Source organism: Corvus kubaryi, unplaced genomic scaffold (genome assembly GCF_017639235.1).
Source record: "Corvus kubaryi isolate FWS band 111438036 unplaced genomic scaffold, C.kubaryi_AGA036_p1.0 37334, whole genome shotgun sequence".
Lineage (NCBI taxonomy): Eukaryota > Metazoa > Chordata > Aves > Passeriformes > Corvidae > Corvus > Corvus kubaryi.
In genome coordinates, this window is record NW_024581108.1 from 20,625,177 (window position 1) to 20,646,663 (window position 21,487).

General features: G+C 39.9%; 1 protein-coding gene across 2 annotated transcripts; it reads left to right on the forward strand.

The window, feature by feature from the left end:
- Window positions 1–838: 838 nt before the first annotated feature.
- SCP2 (sterol carrier protein 2) lies at window positions 839–19,806 on the forward strand. 2 transcript variants are annotated; one of them, XM_042030709.1, is made up of 16 exons: window positions 839–967; window positions 3,162–3,216; window positions 3,786–3,857; window positions 4,348–4,479; window positions 5,198–5,262; window positions 6,279–6,405; window positions 7,080–7,143; window positions 7,420–7,506; window positions 8,117–8,267; window positions 9,033–9,180; window positions 10,785–10,892; window positions 12,726–12,879; window positions 15,382–15,475; window positions 16,069–16,198; window positions 17,619–17,698; window positions 18,918–19,806. In XM_042030709.1, the coding sequence occupies exons 1-16, from the start codon at window positions 926–928 to the stop codon at window positions 19,011–19,013; spliced, it is 1,605 nt and encodes a 534-aa protein (XP_041886643.1). In that variant the 5' UTR covers window positions 839–925; the 3' UTR covers window positions 19,014–19,806. The 2 variants fall into 2 exon arrangements, with proteins under 2 accessions (XP_041886643.1, XP_041886644.1); XM_042030710.1 differs by having other exon boundaries at window positions 15,385–15,475.
- Window positions 19,807–21,487: the final 1,681 nt, after the last annotated feature.

A 21,487-nucleotide genomic window follows, 5' to 3' on the forward strand; every position in this document is an offset into this window, starting at 1 on the left:
GGAGATCCTCAAGGATGGCAGAGTGAGGGAAGGGGATGGACACCTGGAAGCGTGAGTTGATGAAGGGTCAGATGTTCAGCTTTTACTGTAAACCCATCTGTAGGTAACAAGAAGCATTTCAGGAAAAGAGAATTATCTCGTCGAGTGTCCGTCCTGAAGACGTCTCTGTAGGAAAAGAATTACAGAATCACAGGATCAATTAGGTTGGAAAAGACCTCTGAGATCATCAGCTCCAGCCTATGACTGGTCACCACCTTGTCCCCTAGACCATGGCACTGAGTGCCACATCTAGTCTTTATTTAAACACCTCCAGGGACGGTGACTCCACCACCTCCCTGAGTAGCCCATTCCAATATCTAATCACCCTTTCGGTGAAGATATTCTTCGTAATGTCCAACTTAAATCTCCTCTGGTGCGACTTTAGGCCATTTCTCTCATCCTGTCCCTTGTTTCATGGGAGCAGAGCCCGACCCCCCCCGGCTGCACCCTCCTGTCAGGGAGTTGTGGAGAGCGGGAAGGTCCCCCCTGAGCCTCCTTTTCTCCAGCCTGAGCCCCTCCACCTCCCTCAGCAGCTCCTCACAGGGCTTGTGCTCCAGACCCTTCCCCGTCTTCGCTGCCCTTCTCTAGACCCGAAGAGAAAACAGTAGGTTCATTGCACCTCCGCTTTGGAAAAACGTCTGATAATCCTCAGGCAGAGGGATAAGCAGGGATGTTTGTAGGACTGGCCATGGCTGTGCTATGGACAGGCACAACCCAGCCGGCGTCGCACGGGGGGCGCTGCGCCTTTAAGGGGCGGGGCGATTGTGCCACTCCCCGGCCTCTCGCTCCGGCCCCGGCAATCTGGCCCCGCCCCCGGCACCGCTGAGGGCTCGCGGAACGCGGCGGCAGCAGCAAGAGGAGAGGCTGTTCCGCTTTCATCACCATCATGCAGAGCCGGGTGTTCGTGGTGGGCGTCGGCATGACCAAGGTACCGCTGCCCTCCCTGGCACCCGTGTGTGCGCGGGGGGACGCGGCCCGCGCGGGCCCGGCCTCGGCGGCGCTCCCCGGCTGTCCCCTGTCGGCGCTGATGGGGAGGTGCTGCGGGAGCCGCCTGCGCCCTCCCCGGTGCGGCTGAAGCCCCTCACGGGACGCGCTGGCACCTCAGGAGGGCACTGGCAGAGCCGTGTGGTTCCGGCCCGGGCGGCAGCGAGCGGCTCCGCGCAAAGTTCAGCCTCACTCGGTGTGTGAGGGAGGCGGACCCCGGCCAAGGTGAACGTGGTTCTCCACAGAGCCGGTCGATACACCAGCCCTGCAGCGGGCACAGTGTCCCTGTGTCCCCGCAGCCGCTAGCCCAGCGCCCGTCCCGGGGCTCAGGGAGGGCAGGGGCCCTGCAGGGTCTCTCCTGGGCGTTTCTGTTCCTGGCCTTCGGGTTGTGAGCACACAGTTCGCCCCGCTCAGCTCCTCCACAGCTCCCCGGGAGCAGGCTGTAGCCAGGTGGGAGTGGGGCTTTTCTCCCAAGTAGCGAGTGATGGGACAAGAGGAATTGGCTTCAAGTTTCCACAAGGCATGTTTAAAGTTAGAATTTGAATTAAGTAAAATTCCTTCACCGAAAGAGTTGTCAAACCCACGAACAGGCAGCCCAGGGCAGTGGTGGAATCACCATCCCCGGGGGAACTTAAAAGACACGAAGATGTTCCCGTAGGGGCGTGATTTAATGCTGGATTTGGCAGTGCTGGGGTAGCAGTTGGACTTGATCTTAAAGGTCTTTTCAAACGTAAACGATTTTATGATTTTCAAAGAGGAACATAAGCTAAAGGACCCATTTTTGTCTTGGTAGATGAATCTAAAGACAACTTTGATATTTGCCAGAGTAGTCAGAAACTCGTCCCCCTGGCCACCTTTTAAATAATAACGTTTTGTCTTGTTGCTGCATGGGTATTTCTCCAGCATGTGATGTGATAGGGGAGGAATTAAAAGGTTAAAGACAATTCTGTTAATTGTGTTTATTGGACTGGATCACAGAATGTAGTTGTAGAAGTTATTGAGCTCACTTGTGATGTCCTCATGTAAGGGACAAGTAAAACCTCTCAGACACCATATTGCATCTTAAGTATTTTACTGTGAAATCTTTTAGGACTGTATTGCTTCTATTTGATTAATATTAATGATGTAATGGCTGCTAAAATTTGTTAAATCTTCTCACAACAACAGTCCACATTTCCTGTGCGTGTAATTGTCAGGTCCACAGTGCTCCTCATTTTCAGAAGTGGATCATCTCAGTTACCAGTTGAGCATAACTTGTGGAATTGTCAGTATTCTCTTCTCCTCTCTGTTAGCCAAAGCAGTATCAATTACTCTTACAGACTTCAATGATCAACTCACCAACTGTTTTTTTTCTTATGACCTTTGCTGTGTAGGTTCTCTGTCTAAATTAACAAAAGGAGGCACTGCAGAAAGTACAGCTAAGTTGTGCAAATGACTGTAGTCAGGGGGATAAGCAGAAGGAGGCAGCAAGTTAACTTTTATATACTCACAGGGGACGTCAAATAATTTGTGGGATTATAAGTAGTTAGCTTGAGGACTTCTTTTAGCAGTGACCCTTTCTGTTAGTGATGTAAAATGCAAACCACATGTACTTCTGGTGGTCTCTAATGAGTCACACTGCAAAGAAAATAGAAATGCCACCTCTACTCCAATTGTGAGGAGTAAGGTATGATAAATTCTGTACAAAGAACAAACAATTTCTTGTTATAAATAGAAGTATAACAAAAGAAAGTGGCAAGGAAGTACTTATCAAAGCCTCAGTGAATATTATGTCATGTTTTATGATGAATCAGTGAAGATGACAGTTAGTCTCTGTTCCACCCACAGGCTTTGGACAGGATTATTGTCCATCTCCATAGTCATGGATCTTCTTTAACCCTGACCAAAAATGACCCTCAGCTCCATAAAGTTACACAATCTTCTCTTTTTAGCCATCGCAGGGTCTGGCAGCAGCACTTGGGAATTGTAAAGATTTTGTGCATGCACTTTTGGGTTAATTAAATTACATCATTTTCATTATTAAAAACTGATTTCTAAATTAAATAGAAAGCTTTTAAATATACCAATTTGAGGAAAAGATAAATTAAATCTCACTGTGATTTATTCTTGGCTTTTTCTTCTTCCTTTTCTCATGCCAGTTTTCAAAGCCTAGTGAGAAGAGCCCTGATTATCCTGACATGGCTACGGAAGCAGGTAATTTAGTAATAAAGCATTTTGTTTGATTGCTGATCCTTATTTTAGGTGTTACAGCCAGTATTTTTATTACAAATATGAAGGAAAAACTACTGTTCAGTAAATCAATACATATAAAAAGCAGATTTAAAACTCAGACTACTGTCACAAAATCCATAACTGACCTGTCCAGGTCAGCCCTTCCAGCCTGAAGTCAGCAGGATGGCTTAAAATTGGATTGTGCACTTAAATAATTTAATACTTACCTATATTATTCAAAGCATACTCTCACTGGGATGAAGAACCTTGGTACATGAATACAGAATTGACTGAATGAAATTTTCTGATAAAGAAGCTTGTTCAGAACTCAAAATACTGTGAAATTGTCCATATGAGTATGAAATTGTCCTTATGAGGTACAAGAGTATGTTACCATTTGCACCATATAATAAGGAATTTCTACAACTCATTTGTGAATGCAGGAATCATACATACTACTCAAGGTTTGCATGTTATGGTTGTGAGAGCTGCTCTTTTTTTCCCCCCTTCAATTTTAAACTTTTTTTCCAACTTTTAAACTGTTTTTTTAGGCCAGGCAGCTTTAGCTGATGCTGGGATTCCTTATTCAGCAGTGAAGCAGGCGTGTGTGGGTTATGTTTATGGTGAGTAATGTTGTTTGATTGGGATGTGACTTCTGTGACAGTTGCAGACATCTGTGTGGATAAAGCATGAGAAATGCCATCAATAAGTTTTCTATTAAAGGGAAATCTATTTCCATTCCAAAGAGAGTTTTCCATTTACTTTCCTTCTGGTTCTCTATTAATGACTGTATTGTGGCAATTGAAGTAGGGTCAGTCTGCTATGACACCTAGAGCATCTTCCAAGCCACACCTCTAAGACCCTTCTGTCCAGTCCAGTTATGTCCCTTTGGTTCACAGCCTGTGAAACAGAGACAGGACCAACTTCTGGTTTTAAAATCTGAGGAGTTTCATCTTGTTTCTGAGGTTCTTTACTCTGGATGCCTGAGAGCCATACTCAAGGTGACAGCTCAGAAGTTCAAGTTTACAGTTTAATTGGTAGCACTGCACACACATGGCAGGATTTCTTTTTGTGAGTTTGTACCTTATTTTAATGTTGTGTTTTTATCTGAAGGTGACTCAACCTGTGGGCAGAGGGCAATCTACCATGGTCTGGGTCTAACTGGCATTCCCATCATTAATGTTAACAACAACTGTGCTACTGGATCCACTGCTTTGTTCATGGCCAGACAGCTTGTAGAAGGAGGTGAGTTGTTTTGCTCTGTGCACCTAAGAGATTTTCTGGGGTGCAGCAGGATGGTGTATATGGATGTACATGTCTTTTCCTGTATCATAAGCTGTATGAACCTAGTCAGTACTGCCAGTTAAGTGTTTGGAATAATTGTTTGGAGGAGTGCAGAACAAGTGGCATTATAGTACTGCAGGCACTAGATTCTGCAGGATGAATAGAAGAATCTGCTAGAAAGCTTTTTTCTTTTCTTTTAAACTTGAAGTTAATACAAGTGTTTAACTGATACATTTTTGGAAGGGAGGGGAGAGAGCAGACTTGACAGACTATGCTTTGAACTGGCAGATGAGTATTTCCTCTGTTTTTGCAGTTCCTTGGTGGACTAGGATACTTTCTTGCACTCAGATGCTGATGTTTCTGTTACGAGAACTATAGTAACACTGTGTATGATTGTTCTAGTATTTGTAGCTGAGACATAAATGCTTGGTTGTCTGTGATAGTTACTGTCAGACAGTTAAAAATAAACCTCAACCCTGTAGTGATCTATCATTCTTAAGTATCAATATGTTTGTATCAATATCTTGTCCATCTTAATTTGACTCTCTTTCAACAATGAAGAAGGAAGGAAGAGCAGCTGGTAGGTGCTTGTGTACATATCTTGTATTGGAAAGTTGCTAGTACATAGAGTCATTTATAATCACATTGTGCTTTAAATAGCCACAAATTTTATTTTAAGGTTTGGCAGACTGTGTTCTGGCACTCGGCTTTGAGAGGATGGCAAAAGGATCTCTTGCTTCAGGTGTAAGTGTCTGAAACACTTGGTATGTTTTGTGTTTGTAGATGAGAGACACTTCCTCATTCTCTGAGATGTATTCTTAATAATACCAGTTGCTGTATTGTGGTACTGTAGATGATGACAAAGAAAACCATTCTTTTGATCCACAGAATCTTTTAATGAGTTTTGTGATTCTGATGGCAGCTATGACATACTACAAAAGTCAATTCTAAAACATTCCATGCAAAATTTGTGTGTCATGTTTTTTGTATTTTGCCTAGATTATGTTAAAGGCTGGGTTAAAAAAGGGGAAAAAGGAAAGTATCAGATAAAATATTGGAGCTTTGAGTAGTTGAAGCATTTTTCTCAACCAACGCAGCAAGTCAAAGAAAGAATCTGGGTCTTCTGGCCTGATGCTTACTCAAGTGACCTGTTAACACACTCTCCCAGAAACTAAGGGCTTATTGACTCTTATTTGTTTTTACTGGAGAAGTGTGTGGGGGTTTGTTTGTATTTTGCCTTAAGGCAAGCAATATTAGAGCCCATATGTCATTTAACTACAGAACTGCCAAATTTGATAATATATTCAAGAGGTTTGGGTGAAGAATGTTAAATTTAGCAAGTGATAAAAATGAGCAAGAGTTATCTTTTCACATGCATTATGGTATTTCATCTAAGCTTGATTGAAAATACTAATACAGTATTAATTTTGTAATTTGAAACTGTATTAACGGTAGGATTTTAAGTGAGGTGAAAAATACCAAAAGTCCCCTGCTGAAAATAGTGACTGATAGAAATCATGTAGCAGTGACCCTTGCCATGAATCAGTGTGGTAGGTATAATGTTAAGCATTTTCTGCTTCTTTATTCTCTTGTTATAGCTGGAAAAGTAGGAATACTTCTAAACATGTCACTGAAGTGCAACATACTGCCCAGGGAATTGTTAAAATATTGGAAAAACCTCTGATTGAAATCTGTGACACTTGTGTGGTGATGTTGGCAAGAAGAGGAAATGATCACTTGCTTTGTATTTCTGTTTTCAGTTTGCAGACAGAACTAATCCTATAGACAAACATTTGGAAATTATGATAAATAAATACGGCCTAGCAAGTGCTCCCGTGGCACCTCAGATGTTTGCAAATGCTGGCAAAGAACATATGGAGAAATATGGTCTGTTAAATGTTTTTTTTCATTGTTTTCTGTTAATGAAGTGATTTAAAAATAATGGGATTTTGTTTTTAAAAAATGGTAGCATTAAGGTTGCATAACTTCCTGCATTTTATCCCTGTGCCTTAGGATAGGTAGATGGGCTTGGGGCTGAACTGTTTGGCAAAAGCTGTTGGGTATGTGATTTGATTTAATATCTAGTACTTGGCAGCTACTGTTTGCTACCCCTCACCAGGCAAGGGAATTGGCTCCAAGGTAACAGCCTGGCCTGGTGTGCATCTTTTATTTGCACTAACTTTTAGACTATTATATGAAAAAATTTTAGACTTAAACTCTAGTATTTCACTGCAGCTGTTTTGCACTGATAGGAAAATGAGTATTTACGTTTCAGTAATATAATAATACATCAAATAAAATGCACTTGGTTTTCTGTGTTTTTATTTAAGTGTTAAATGTGCAACTGGGCTCTTCTGTCAGCTAAAACTCAGCCATGTTTAGTAGTCTTTATCTAATTATGAAACTTCAATTGAGTTCTAAGGAAAGCCTTTGTAACAGTGTGTGTCTCTTGTAAAGATGCTTGTAAAGGTCGGATTCTTATGACACAATATTTAAACTGTTATGTCAGCACTGTGTGAGTAAACAAGGTATTTCAACACAGCTTTCTTTCTCCTTATCAGGGACAAATCCAGAATACTTTGCGAGAATTGCGTGGAAGAACCACAGCCATTCAACCAACAACCCGTGAGTCATGTACCCTGCCTCTACAGTGAACATCCCTGGTTGTTAAAAAAAATTCATGCACAACAAAGTAATATTTTTAGAATATGTTCAGAATGTTTTCAGCATATGTTCTTTATTATGGAATGAGAAAATAAATAAATTATTCTATAAATATATAAAAATAAAATCTCTATCCAGTGTCTTACACTTTGTAAAAAGAGCTCTCTAGCTGCCTAACAGTGTGATGTTAGTATGTCTACTGCCCAATCTGAGATGGCATCTGTGTGTTTTCCTTAGGTATTCCCAGTTCCAAAAGGAGTACACATTAGATGAAGTTCTGCATTCTCGCAAAATTTTTGATTTCTTGACTGTCTTACAGTGCTGGTAAGGAGAGGACTTTGCATTGTGAAATAGATCTTGATGTTAAGACCAATATGGTAGGACATCTAAAAGTTTGTTTGTGTGTAAATTATAATTTACAGGTTGCTTTAAGTAAAACCTTTTATAAATAAAACAAATGTGGAAACTGTCATGCCCAAGCACTAGATACTTGCTCTCAGTGTAATACAGTGAGCTGAAATAAGTTTTTTGCCTTGGGGTTCTTATGTCATTCTGTGTCTTTTACTGATGTGCATCCATTGCTCAGTGTTAATTCTTCTCTTCAACCTTTCCTATGTGCTTTTGGAGGGTGTATATGTGTTTATATATGTTTATAGCCAAGCAGAAGCTTTGATTTTTCCTAAATTGAAAAACCTTAATGATACATTTCTATTTCAATGTCATGATTTTCAAATGTCTGGTATAAATATTACTGAAAGTGTCCAGTAAGCACTGATGGAACTTATAGTTTCAGTGGTATCAGCCAAAGAAAGTGGGTTTTTTTCGTTGTTTTTTCGGTTTGTATTTGAAGATGAATCTATGGAAGATCAACAATCTAATGAAGATTGACATTACTAATTTAGAACAATAACATCATTATTTTTCTTCCAATCAGTCCAACATCAAATGGTGCTGCAGCTGCAATTTTGGCTAATGAGGAGTTTGTGAAAAGGCATAAGTTGCAGCCAAAAGCTGTGGAAATTGTAGCCCAGGTGATGGTTACTGATTATCCAAGCACATTTGAAGATAACAGTTGTATGAAGGTGGTAGGTTTGCAATTCTGTATTCCCTGGTACTCATTGGGGTGGTTTTTCTTAGTTTTGTTGTTTGTGATTTTAGGTTGTGTTTTGTGAGGGTTTTTTGTTTGTTTTTGGTTTGGGGGTTTTGTCTGTTTGTTTGTTTTTAGTACCTGTAAGTCCTTATGATACTGCAGGCATTTTCATGTCAGTGAACAAATGTATTATGCTTTGTAGTGAATATAAAACTGATTTAATTTGGACAGATATGGAATAAGCAAAGAGTATGATTGTGGAATGACAGTAAGTAAATTATAAACAGACTATGAGAAATCTTGTTTTCAAGAAATTATTTACAGGCTATTTTTTAAACAGTTTGAACAGCAAGAGAAAATGTCTTTCATTTTTCTGTTTATAATAGTAATGAAACTTAATCAGATGGATCATAGAAAAAGGTAACAAGACATTTTGAGGATTTGTTTCAAGGCTGTTGTCTGAGTCATGCAAAGGAACAATTTGGCTTGTGAGCAAGGTTGAAGAAATAGAGGATATTTCCCAGAAAGCTTTTGCCTGCCAACAATAAGCCTTAGAATGTATTATTTCTTTCTAGATAATTTTTATTGTAGGAATATCAAACTCGGGTACGTGATGCATTAAAATAAATCAGAATACCATCTCCTACAGGTTAATTTCACTGACAGGATCTATAGAAACACATTTAAAATGAAGTGTAGAAATAAAACTGTGAGCTATATTTCTGTAATGATATTTTAATGTAGAATTTCTTTTTTTCAGGTTGGCTATGATATGACTAAAAGAGCTGCACAAAAATGTTTTGAAAAAGCAGGTCTGAAACCTACAGATGTTGATGTGATCGAACTTCATGACTGCTTCTCAGTCAATGAGCTCATCACCTATGAAGCTCTGGGATTGTGTCCAGAAGGTAATAGCAGCAATGGAAACCATCATTATATTAAAATGGAAAGCACTAAAAATACCCAAATTAAGGACTCCTGTGATCTCAGTATTACTCCCCCTTTTTAGGCCTATACTCTTACCTACCCCAGGATTTCCTTCCATTTATATATTTCCTTCTAAGGAGATAAAAATGGGACAAGAATTGCCTGTGGAGGGCCTTAGCAAGTCACTGATCTTTGAAACATCTTTGCCTCAGAGTTGTTGGCACATTGTCAGTGTGCATCTAAAGACAACTGTATAACAATGCTCAATCTGTCCACATTAGTTTAATGTCATTGAATTTGCAGGATTTACAACAGGTTAAATGGCAGTGGAGTTTAGCTCTGTGTATGTAACTCAAACCATTGAAATTTTCTGCTGAAGAGTTTTTTGATTGATTTCAAATAAATAATGCATTGAACTGCTCTTTCACTTCATGATATATTTAAAATCTAAATATATTCTTGCTTTGCATAGCTTATCATCTGATATAATTTTTCTCTGATTTGTTTTTAACTAATGTGAGAAAATACCATGTTCTGGCACTAGGTGGTATATTAAGTCTGAGCTTTCTTACTGAAACAGACACACTGATGGAACTCAAGGAAGACTACCTACGTGTTTGTAGGTCTTCAGATATTTGCCTTTGAATGTTTGCTTTCTACTGTCATTTTTGCTGTGTTTTTATGGTATCTGCAGCAAAACTGGTAAATGTTTGACATATTTAAACAGGTACATGAAGCTCTTTAGCTTTGTTCCTTTAATTGATGCAGAATAATCCTGGTGCTACTTGTCTATTTAAATAATTAGTCTTGTGCTTGGTAATTTCATAGTGCAGTTCTCACAATCCTTAGGCAGTCTGGCCTTAACAGTATATGAAACTTATCTTGGAATGATAGACTAATTAGGCATAAAGATTAATGAAATGACATAAACCACTGTGGGTTTAGATGTGCAAGACTAACTGGTATTCTCATTTAACGGCACCATGGAACCATGACAGATCTCTTTTAGACTTCAGTGTTAATAATGTAGGCTGAAGAAGCTGGTACAAGAATAAATGAGTCAGAACCTGGTTAAAAGGGAGAACTGCCTGTAGTCTGGAAAGCTAAATAATTCTAAGCCTTAGTCTGAGTGGTGTTATTTACTATCTTAATGTACAGCCCAAGTTACCATTAGTTGCTTTTGTGGCAAGGGCTTGTGTTCAACTTGGTGTTCAACCTTCAAGTCCTGGGGGTCACAAATTACAATTAACAAAAACCATAGTTATCACTGTAGTTTCATGAACAAAATATAAATAGCTTCATTATACTGATTATATCATAATGCTGTATATACCAACAGAACAATTGAACTGCAAATTAAAAAACAATTTTGTACCAAGTGCTTCTCTTCCATGTTATGCTTTCTCCAGTGGTATAAGCCAGTCTCATTAATGTAGTTTGGCTAATTTCAGTCTGCTCTTTGCAATATGAGCTGTAACATTTCCTAGGGTTTGACTGACACACAGCATCTCTGGTAAGTTACTGCAGAGTTGAAAAATCACAAATAAAAAAAGAACATTTTTCTTACATGAATACTGTTTTATAGGAAGAGCATGTGACCTGATCGACAGAGGAGACAATACTTATGGAGGAAAATGGGTTATTAATCCCAGTGGTGGCTTGATTTCCAAGGGACATCCTCTTGGTGCCACAGGTATGCAAAACCATTTCATTTACTCACACCCATTAGATAGGAGATACAGCTCTTGAGCATGCAGGTGCTTCCCACTCAGGCTTGAAATGTGAGGGCCTCAAAGCTTCTTCCCAGTTTTATTTCCAAATAATCCAAGTGTTGGGGCAGGTTGGCACAGCTTAACCTTTTCTAAAAAATTGCTCAATAGTACAACTTCTGAATAGTATTTGAATAACTATTCTAATATGATGTCATCCTTTAAAATTCTGGTTTTGGAGATTTTTACTGCCTCTGAATAGCCTGTACCATTGTTAGCTGTAGTAGAAGCCAATTTTTTAAGTCTTGGATGTCAAAATATTTATGTGATGTTTATAACAGAAGCTCACTTGGTCACCATTTCCAAGCAACATAGGTTTTCCCTTGTTTTGTTTGGTTTTTTGGGTTTTTTTCCTTTAACCTGCCGTGTTTGTTTCTAAATGAGTTGGCTCTTGCATAAAATGTGTTTGGATTTGTGAAGATAATTCACCTTCCTCGTTTGGAAATGAGAAGTTGTCAGAAAACGGGAGAAGATGAAACCTTGTGAAATACCAAATCTCAATCTAAACAGTTGTAACAGTGAGTTATAATATGCAGTTAGGGGCAGGGGGAAGTGTTAGGAAACTTTGGGGAAAAAAGGGTTCCAGATAAATGTGACTGTGGGTATCTGTAAGAGGATGGAGTATTGCACTGCCAGGTTTGTGTTAATTTTTGTCAGTTACACAGTGATATAAGCAGAGGTAGTTACTGGCATTCTTGCTTCTCCATTGCCATGGGATGGAGGAAGAGTTAGTAAAATGCAAAAAATTACAACTCTCCAGCCTGTCAGCTTAATTTCCCTTGGAAACAGTCTTGAGGCCAGTTATATGCTAAACAAGGGTCATATAAATCCTCTTAAATATGCAAACCATTCCAGGCCAGGCTGTACCACAGTACACACTCTCTCTCCTTGAGGCTGAGGGAATGTGAATGAAACCTGTTCATGCTCATCTATGACTGGAATTTTAAAACTCCTTAACTCCTCCTCTTTGTAATGTTTCAGCTGACAACGTGTAGAATTTGGTGCATGAAATGTAGGTTCCTTGTCTGCCTTCTCCGAAGACCTGTGCAGTTGTCCAGGGGAAGGGAGAGGAAGGGAATGGGGGAAACGAGAAATGTGTGAGGAATGTCCAGAGAAGGGCAATGTAGCTGGGGAAAGGTCTGGAGCACAAATCCTGTGAGGAGTGGGTGAGGCAGCTGGGGGGCTCAGCCTGGAGGAAAGGAGGCTCGGGGGGGACCTTCTCACTCTCTACAACTTCCTGAAGAAGGGTTGGAACCCAGACACCTAGAGACAGGATGAGAGGACATAGCCTCAAGCCATGCTAGGGGATGTTTAGGCTGGACATCAAGAGGAATTTCTACACAGAAAGGCTGATTAAATATGGGATGGGCTGCCCGGGGAGATGGTGCGGTGCTGAAGGAAAGACTGGCCACGGCACTCAGTGCTACGGTGTAGTTGACAAGCTTGGTGCTTGGTCATAGGTTGGACTCGATGATCTTGGAGCTCTTTTCCAACTTAATTAACTTTGTGATTCTGTGTGTGCGGTGGGACTGGAGCCTGACTGCAGAAAAAGCGATGGCATAGTGGGGGGAGACCGAGGGTAAACATAATCAGGGAGTGTCAGGGTTGCGAAGAAAAGGAGTTTCCCTTCCTTTGGGTTTCCCAAGGAAATACAGTGCATTCCTGGCAGCTCCGATCCCTAGAAATTTCTCAGCTCCCATTCCCGTGCTCTCTCGGCGTGTCCCGGCTGACGGCGCGCTCTGCGCTCGATGTTTCAGGGCTGGCGCAGTGCGCGGAGCTCTGCTGGCAGCTGCGCGGGCTGGCCGGGCGGCGGCAGGTGCCGGGGGCGAAGGTCGCGCTGCAGCACAACCTGGGCATCGGCGGCGCCGTGGTCGTGACGCTCCTCAGGATGGGCTTCCCGCGGGAGCGCAGGTGAGCCGCGGCTGGGACACACCGGCGGCGCTCCGGCACGGGGGGATCCGCGGGCTGCGCCGCCAGGCCTTCCGGAGCGCTCCGCTGGGCTGCGCGCAGCACGCAGCGCTGCTGGCTGAGCCTGGCTGTCCTGCTCCTTGGGTCCTCAAAACTTAGTTATTGTAGAGTTATTGCGCAAGGAAGAGATTGAGCTGTGAACTAAAACACCCGGCACTTGTAACTCTTGGGTACCTACAGGTCTGTACCGGGGTTGTAACTCACACGCTGTGAGTTACATTGTGCACTGAGAGTTATTGGAAAGCTCAAACTGGCTTGTAAAAATGGCTCATGTGATTGTAAGGAAGAGTAATGTTCAGAGGAAAAAAGCCACCAAACAAAAACCATTCCAAGAACAAAACAGGCCGCATTAAAATTAATTAATTGAAACTAGGGATTTGCCAAAACCAGCAAGACATCGATGGGAACAGAGAAACCACTGCTTTCACTGCTAAAATTGTTAGTAATTTAGCTCTACGAAGGGTTGCTTTCAGCCCTGTTTCATGTGATACTGTAATTCCTTAAAATTCAGGTGTGTTACTTGCCCAGTCCTGGCTACAGAGTTTGCACTTGCAATTGTAGCCTGTTTCAGAGTCAGAGGAGAGCTCTGCTGTGAAGGTCGCTGCATCTGCTGTAGTTCTTTGCTGGAATGGACAGGAATTGAGAGAAAACACTTAGCATTTGTATTATACTAGTATTTCAGGGGAGACTTTTACAATACAGTTCCCTTTAGGTTTTCACTTTCAGCTTTCCTTAGAAAGATTGACCTACTTATTGTGGGCATTATGGCTTTTAAAGCTCGGTGCCAGTACTTTTTTTTTTCTCTGAAAACCTGTGAATAGCAGAATTTATCATATACTGGCCTTTCAGAAAAAACATATCCCTCCCTCCCAGCTCAGCTATTTCTAACATCTGTGTCAGCTGAACCCATGCAATTCCTGTGAGGTGGCAATATAATCTGTGGAAGAGGTGGTAAGAGAAGCCACTAAACTTTGAAGGGCTGCAGCGGTGACTTTTTGTAGTGTCAGGGCTGGTAATTCTGTCTCTTTTGTAATCCCTAAGAAGTTGTACTATGTGCAAGAAAAGATAGAGGAAAAATATGTCTTCTCATGGATTCTCTTCAAACATGCTCACAAAACTTGTCAGTGGGTGTTGGTACAGTTTTAAATCTGAGGGGAAAAGACTGTTACAGGGTGTACACCTTTTTCCATTGCTTTGAGCTTTGTCTTTAAAAATACTGTCACCTTGTGGAACAGAAAAACTGATGCTATTTTTATATCATCAGCCTTGAGGTGCTGCTAAAGTAGTCCTTCCTGTCGGGGAGATTTTCATGTACAGATAATATTTCTCCTGAAGAAACTTAAGTCTAATTTACTGTGGTTCATTTCACCTTCACTGGTGCTTAGAATTTTTAAAATATTTTCTTAAGTACAACTCAACCCAGAGAAATCTTAGCAATACTCATTTCATCTTACACTAGAGAAGCTTAAAACTTTTTAGTTCTCCCAGAGGCTCTGTGTGGGAGATCCCTGATGCACAGAGTTGCACTAATGTATGTCAGACTTGGGAATGGAACAGTGTGGCTGATGTGCTCAGACACCCCTTACATAACCGAATTATGATGTGCATTGTGTAATTAAGGGAAAGGTGGTGACACTCCATGTTTGTGAAGGTCCTTCACACCAGTTTCCTACAGCAAGGTACATACAATTAATCACTGGTTCCAGATCAAGCCTGTGGCTTCAGGAATAGCTGGTAAAATGTGCATCAAGGCAGCAGGTCTTGATCCTTTTTGCGTTAGTTTTTGAAACAGTTCTGCTTTTTGTTTGGTGGCTTTTTCTTAACCTTACGGTTTTGCATCCTGTTGGTACAGCCTTGGTTTATTAGCAAGATGAATCTGTCTCCTTCAGACAAGACAGTGCCCACTTTTGGTACCCTGTCACACATCTGTACAGCAGTGTCAATACCACCCCAGTAAGTTCCAGCAACATTTCTTGAGCAATTCTGTCACTGACCACAGTTTTGGACTCTGCTGCCAAGAGACGGTAATAGCTGTAAACTTATTCCTCCTGCTGCTTGAATTGCCATTTCTTTGAGCATTTATCTGTACTTCAGCTCTGTGTGCCCCTGCAGAAAAGAAGAATTGGTCTCCATGCTGCTATCAGGCCATGCAGGGTGATTGCTCCAGAATATCAGGAATAAGATTAATGATTTAATTTCATTATAAAATTAATCTTCGGTTCATACACTCAGAATACATAGATACCTGGAGCAATTGTAATTCAAGCTGTCAAGAGACCAAACTTCACTCTGATACCAGAGTTGCTTTATACTGCTAAAATGTTTCTTGCTGGTGTTAGGCCTATTCACGATAATTTGAAGATGTTGAAATATTTTGATAATTTGAAATTTGATAATTTGAAAATGTGATTTAAAGTGTTTAAATTAATGGGTTTTTCATTTCAGTAGCGGCCATATTGTGGCTGTGCCTGTCAGTGCAGCTGTTGATGGATTTAAGTCACATCTGGTCTTCAAAGAGATTGAAAAGAGGCTCCAAGAGGTACCTGACTACTTCTTTTACCTACAACAGGATTTTAATTCATAACAGAATGTGTGTGAAACCTGATGGGAATGTGTTGGCATCCATCACTTCTTCAGCACTGCTCATTGAAACAAATGTTGTAGATTTGGATTTTGACAGGAAACTTTCTACACTGTGACATGACTTTAAATTACTTTTTTTCCACACAGTTCCTACCTGCATAAGGATATTTCAGTGGAGGCAAGTTTAGGTTGTATGTAAGGAGCTTGCTAACTAACCAAGGAAACCTTGTGTTTGGTGTTAGGTGCTTGCTTTGTAAGTGTGATTAGAAGAAGAAATCCCATTTTGTCAAACTTGTATCAGGACAAGGCTATTAGGGCAGTGGTATTTTTTCTTAGTTTAATAGATTTCAGTATAGATAGTCAATCTTAATTTGAGTTTTTTGTTTGTTTAGATTTTTTGATGCCTGTTTAAATGATGCCTAATGGGGAATAGATATTTTTATATTAGTAGGAATGGTGAAGGTTTTTTAATTACTTCTCTTAAATCCATACTATCAGAAAATTATGTTGAAATAAATTACTAACTTTCTCATTCCATGGTCATTACAGGAAGGAGAGCAATTTGTCAAGAAAATTGGTGGAATCTTCGCCTTCAAAATAAAAGATGGTCCTGGTGGGAAAGAAGCAACTTGGGTAGTAGATGTGAAAAATGGTAAAGGCTCTGTGGCAGTTAATTCAGGTCAGTGCTCTTTTATTATGTCATTGCAGAACACACATAAAACTAATGAATATAGACTCGTATTCTGTTTAAGCTGTAGTGACCGTGAGCAAAAATGATGTCGAGCATCTTAATTTTAAACTTTTCTTATTATTGACACTTTTAATCCATGGTGTTTCAGACCAAGAACTAAACATCATCTACTCTGAATCTGTCTAGAGAAAATTGTGTATTTTAGAGGCTACAGGCAGATCTGTCATGATTTCACAGGAATCAGAAAGGAAAAAAAATAAAATTAAACCTCTGGGCTTTTTTTGTTCTCACCTCTTAAAATTTTGGCCAGAAATGTAACTTGCAGCTGTTTCTTCAGTTGCTTTGTTGGAGACACTGGTAAGCAGTAAACTGGTCTGCCTTGTCAAGTTAATTCTCCTCTGCAGCTAGTTAAGCAACAGAACTTGACTGGTTTCAGTGCTGTACCAGCTGGCATAAACTTCAAGTTCCATTTTTAAAAAGGCAGAAATAAGATACAGGCTGGGTGGTGTTGGGGAACCCCATAAAAATATTGAAAACACAGGATTTGTACCCTTGCCATGAAAATGTCTTGTCTCAAATCAGAAGTCGCATACCCTAGTAATGAAAAAAAACCAAAAAAAACCAAAGACAAGAGTCAGTCCTCAGAATCTCATATATCCATGAACCTGCATCACAGACCTTTTAATTAAAAACATGACAGGGGATTTGGTTCAGAAATTCATTGTTCTAAGTTATTACAAAAAGAAAACCACAGTCTTCTGTTGCATGGACAACAATTTATCAAATATTTCAATTTAATGATGAGTGTAGGAAAAGATGTGTGCAGGTTTTAGCCCTTTGGTACACACATCATTATTTATATCAGAGCTTATTAAAGTAATTTTCCAGCTTATTTCTAGTAAGAAGATCCTATAAACTTTTGTATTTGGATTAATTCAAATGAGTGCTTTTAGAATGCACATGTTATTCCCATGGAAGGAGAGGGCAGGAAATGCCTGAAGTGTCAGTAATGAATATCTTCAGAGAGTGTCGCAGGGGAAAACTCATCTATTCCAAGCTGATCTTCGTAAATACAAGCTTGATAAAACTCAAAGATGATTATCAGTGTTTCAATGAACATTCTATCTGGTTACAAGTAGATTATTATTTATTTTCAAGGAATTAATTTGGTTAACTTTTCAGGAAGGTCCATCTTTCTTCAGTGTTGGGGTGGTCTGTGCTACAAGGTGGCCCAGCTGCCTGTTGGCTTTGGGTGGCCTCTTGCTGATATTTTTATAATGTCTCTTACTTGTACATACTTCAGGTACCGTTGGCTGACCTGTGGGATGAAGGGATGCTCCATGTAGTTGTAGCTCCTATAACTGTTTCAGGTCTCAGTTTGAATCTTCATTCAACTCCTATCTTGCAGATAAGAAGGCAGATTGTACAATCACAATGGCTGACACCGATTTGTTGGCACTCATGACTGGCAAAATGAACCCTCAGACAGTAAGTAGGGCAAAGATGACATGATCAGGGGACTGACTGGTTTGTTTTGAATGTGTTTAAATTGAAATAATTTGAATGTTTTCATCCAGCTGCCATGGCTGATCTGAAAAATTCTTGGTGTTCTCTGAACAAATCAGCCAAAATGAGATTCATCAAGAAGGACAGGGACATATCTCAGACATCCTGCAGGGCTGTATCCTGTGTGATATCCCAGATGGAGATATAATAGTGCTTGGTTTGCAGAGAAGAGGGGCAGTCCAGTTTTTGCAACATGCCATAAGAAAGAAGGAATGTGGTCCTCTCTTTTGAGGGCTTTACCCTCATAGCTGACATTAGTGTAAGGAGTCATCTTGATGCTGAAAAGTAGAAATTGAGGTGAGCATGCACTGAATGCCTGTGATTATTTATTGTTGTTGGGTGGGGGGGGTTGGGGGTTTTTTGGTTCATTGGTTTCTTTTTTTTTTTTATTCCTCTGTGTGCCAAGAGCAGTCACAGTGTACAAGTAAACCAGACGTTTAAGTTAATTTCAAGTTGCTGTGTTGTGCTTCCAAATTTGGAATGCTCTGGGTAACTGTTTCAAGATTTTAGTCTGGTAATCATGGGATAAATTTTGCAAACTGAAATGTGTCTAGGAGAAATTTGAAGATAAAACACGTTATAGAAATGTTGTAATACACATGTAGAAAATTCAGAAGCAACGCCAGCTTTACATCTACAGTTTGGATATTTTGCTGCATGCAGTTCATCTTTTTACAAGGTCTGGAGGAAAAAATCCAAATTTTCTGCATGTCTGCTTCACAAACAAGATATGTAAAATTGAATTGATCGGGAACAAAGCCAGTTAAGGCTGAGGAGGATTTGAGCTAAGAAATCAGTTGTGGCACCTACTGTCACCGTGGCTTTATTATTTGCAGTTGAAATAATCAGTTTGTCTGCTATGAACAGTTGCCACCAAAGCATGGGGTGTTCTGCCTGCTCCAGAACAACAAGCAATAAACAAGCAAGTTTATTCTCTCTGGTATCACAAATTAATAAAAATACAACTTCCTTGGTTTACTGTTCTACAGTCAGACAATGCATTTGGTGCTGGATGTGAGGTGTGTGCCAGAACTGTTGGAATGACCAAACTGCTCATCCATAATAACCCATAACTATCTGGAAGGGTGCATTTGGGAGTACATGTTGTATTGCATTTCACAGAATCTTTCTTTCTTTTCAGGCATTCTTTCAAGGCAAATTGAAGATTTCTGGGAACATGGGCATGGCAATGAAACTTCAGAATCTACAGCTTCAGCCAGGCAAAGCTAAACTTTGAGCTCAGTAGGGTAAATAGTCAGTGCTTGATATTCTTGACAAAAAAGTAGAATGAAACTAGACATTATCAATCATATGGCACAGGCTGGGTTTGATTGGACCTCTCTCACCTAAATTCTGTGGTTAGAGACCTTAATTCTCTTAACAATTTCCATCAGTTTCTCTATGGCTAAGCTTGAGGCACTAACACAAATGATACATGGTGGGGCTTTGTGACAGTTTTTGTTCTAATCACTATGGACAATTTTGTAAAAATTAGAGCTGAATTAGGCTGCTTACTGTTGTTGAGGTTAATTGGGAAGGAAGAGAGAAAAGTTATAAATAGTTTTGGCATATCAATGAAATGAGTTGCATTTTTTAAAGGCTGTAATAGCAGGTCATATGAATACTTTCAGACTTCCACTCTAAAATTTGCTGCTGCTTACATTAAAATGGTCTTGTAAAGGGGATCTCTAACAACATTTTTTTAGAATAGGTTTTAGAAATTTGCTATAAGATACTTTTCTTATTACTACTCTGGAATTAAAAATAAATAAAATACCCAGAAGTAAGCAGGAACTAGAATGTTGCTGTGAGGTTCACAGGATTTGATAATACTTCAGCTTGAAAACAGATGAGGTTTCCCAGGAGAGCAGAGAGGGAGTACAACCAAAATGTTACCTGTTTTCTCCTGGTAAAATCTGGTGTTGATCATGATGACGTTCTTGTCAGTAATGTAAAAGCTTTAAGTTCTGTTTTGGGAAAATGTATTCTGGTTGGAAGTTTAATAGAAAATTAAATATACTTTTCCTGTTCTTCTGTGTGTCTCTTGGTCAAATTATAAACATGGATTTCATGTTAATGTACTGAATGGAGTGTTTTATTCAGGACACCTGCAGACATCCACTTTTTCCTCCTCAGGCATTGTTAGTAGATGGTCCATAAACTTCATCTCAGTCCAGCAGATACATCTCACATCCTCACATACGTGGGCTATGGCTGAGGAACTTACACTGAAACTTTCACTTCTCTGGTTTAACTAAAATAATAACAAAAATGAGCAAATTCAAGCCAATCATTCTGCTTCCTATTGTAAATGGCGACAGATTGCTGAGCAGTAAGAATGGCTCTACTCCATCAGACCAAAAATCTTTCTGTCCCACTGGATTTTCTCACTGTTCATATCTTGGAAGGAATATGAAGATGGCCCAATCATTTGTTTCCTCAGACTTCTTTCCTAACTGCCACTGGTTGTAATTTTTTTTCCCAGCTCACCAATTTGAGCCAGAAGTGGTTATGTCTGGATTGTCTTTCATGAGTTTATCCAGTCCCTTTTGGAATCCTTGGACAGCTTTTTTAGCATGGATCATGAGTTTCTGTACCTACACCCCATAAAGAATTAAACTTACTCCTTTCTATCCTATACATTCCAGTTTTATACCTCTCTGGTTTTTGACGGCTTTTTTTCTTTTTGGGGGCTTTCTGGGGGGGGCTTTGTTTTTTACTTTACTGTTAAAAAGTTTTCAAGATACAAGAGCATTTTCTGCCTATATTTTTCTTTCCTCATTTGCTTTTCTGACCACTCCTACTTTTGAGATGATGTTTTCTTAGATCTCTTAAAGCTGGGGGCTCATTTCTTTCATACAAACTCAGTGCTTATTTCTGCACTGTGAAATTGAAATATTTTAAATTACTGTTCCATATGCAGCAGTTCATTTGTACTGAATTTCAGCTGTGTTTTACTGCCCAGGCACTCAGTGTTCAGACCTTCTCTTTAATATCTGGATGAAAGAACATTTGTGACCTCACTGTTCACCATCTTTTCCAAGGCATTAGTTTTCTGTTAATTAGGACAAATATGGCAATGCTCCACTGTAAACTTTTTAAAGTAAAATCTGGTCATTAGAATCAGGTTTCCTCCTGTCTATTGTTTATTGACGTATCTAAAGGACTGGAATAGATAGGAGTCATATCTTTCAAATGAAAGCAGTGTTTAACTCTCTGTAAAATAACACTTGCTATTGTATCCACTGCTTTTTCCTAAGTTCTTGCCATTTGGCTTGTGGGTTAAAACAAAGGGGAATTACAGGATTGCAGCAGTAATTCTGTACAGAAAACAATTTGTTCCTCCTCTTGAATTACTGATACTACCAGAAGAACTCTTGAGTAGATGTCTGTTATGCAAGCTAAGAACATGCCTTTTTCAAGAATTTGAATACAGATAAAACATGCTTTTGGCCTCTGCTTAATTAAAGCAGCAAATGAATTTTGAAGTGTAAACAAGATAACATAGATATTAGTAGTCCATCCCAATAATAGTTCAAATAAGATGTGCTCAACTGCAAAGTGAGATTAAGTTTTTTAAGGGGGAAAAGCTGCACAGGAATATGAAGGGGGAAAAAAGTGCAAAAATAACTTTGGAGTTTGTTTGCTACCAAGAGAAATAATATCCAAGGCTGAGGCCCTGACCCTCGGAGAAATCTGGGTTTGCACAGG

What these genes read in the sequence shown, in the direction of transcription:
- SCP2 (XM_042030709.1), top strand. Translation starts at nt 926, where the DNA reads ATGCAGAGCCGGGTGTTCGTGGTGGGCGTCGGCATGACCAAG. An exon ending in TTGACTGTCTTACAGTGCTG is followed by an intron (nt 7,507 to 8,116) that starts GTAAGGAGAGGA and finishes TCTTCCAATCAG; the next exon opens with TCCAACATCAAATGGTGCTG. An exon ending in CTCTGTGGCAGTTAATTCAG is followed by an intron (nt 16,199 to 17,618) that starts GTCAGTGCTCTT and finishes CCTATCTTGCAG; the next exon opens with ATAAGAAGGCAGATTGTACA.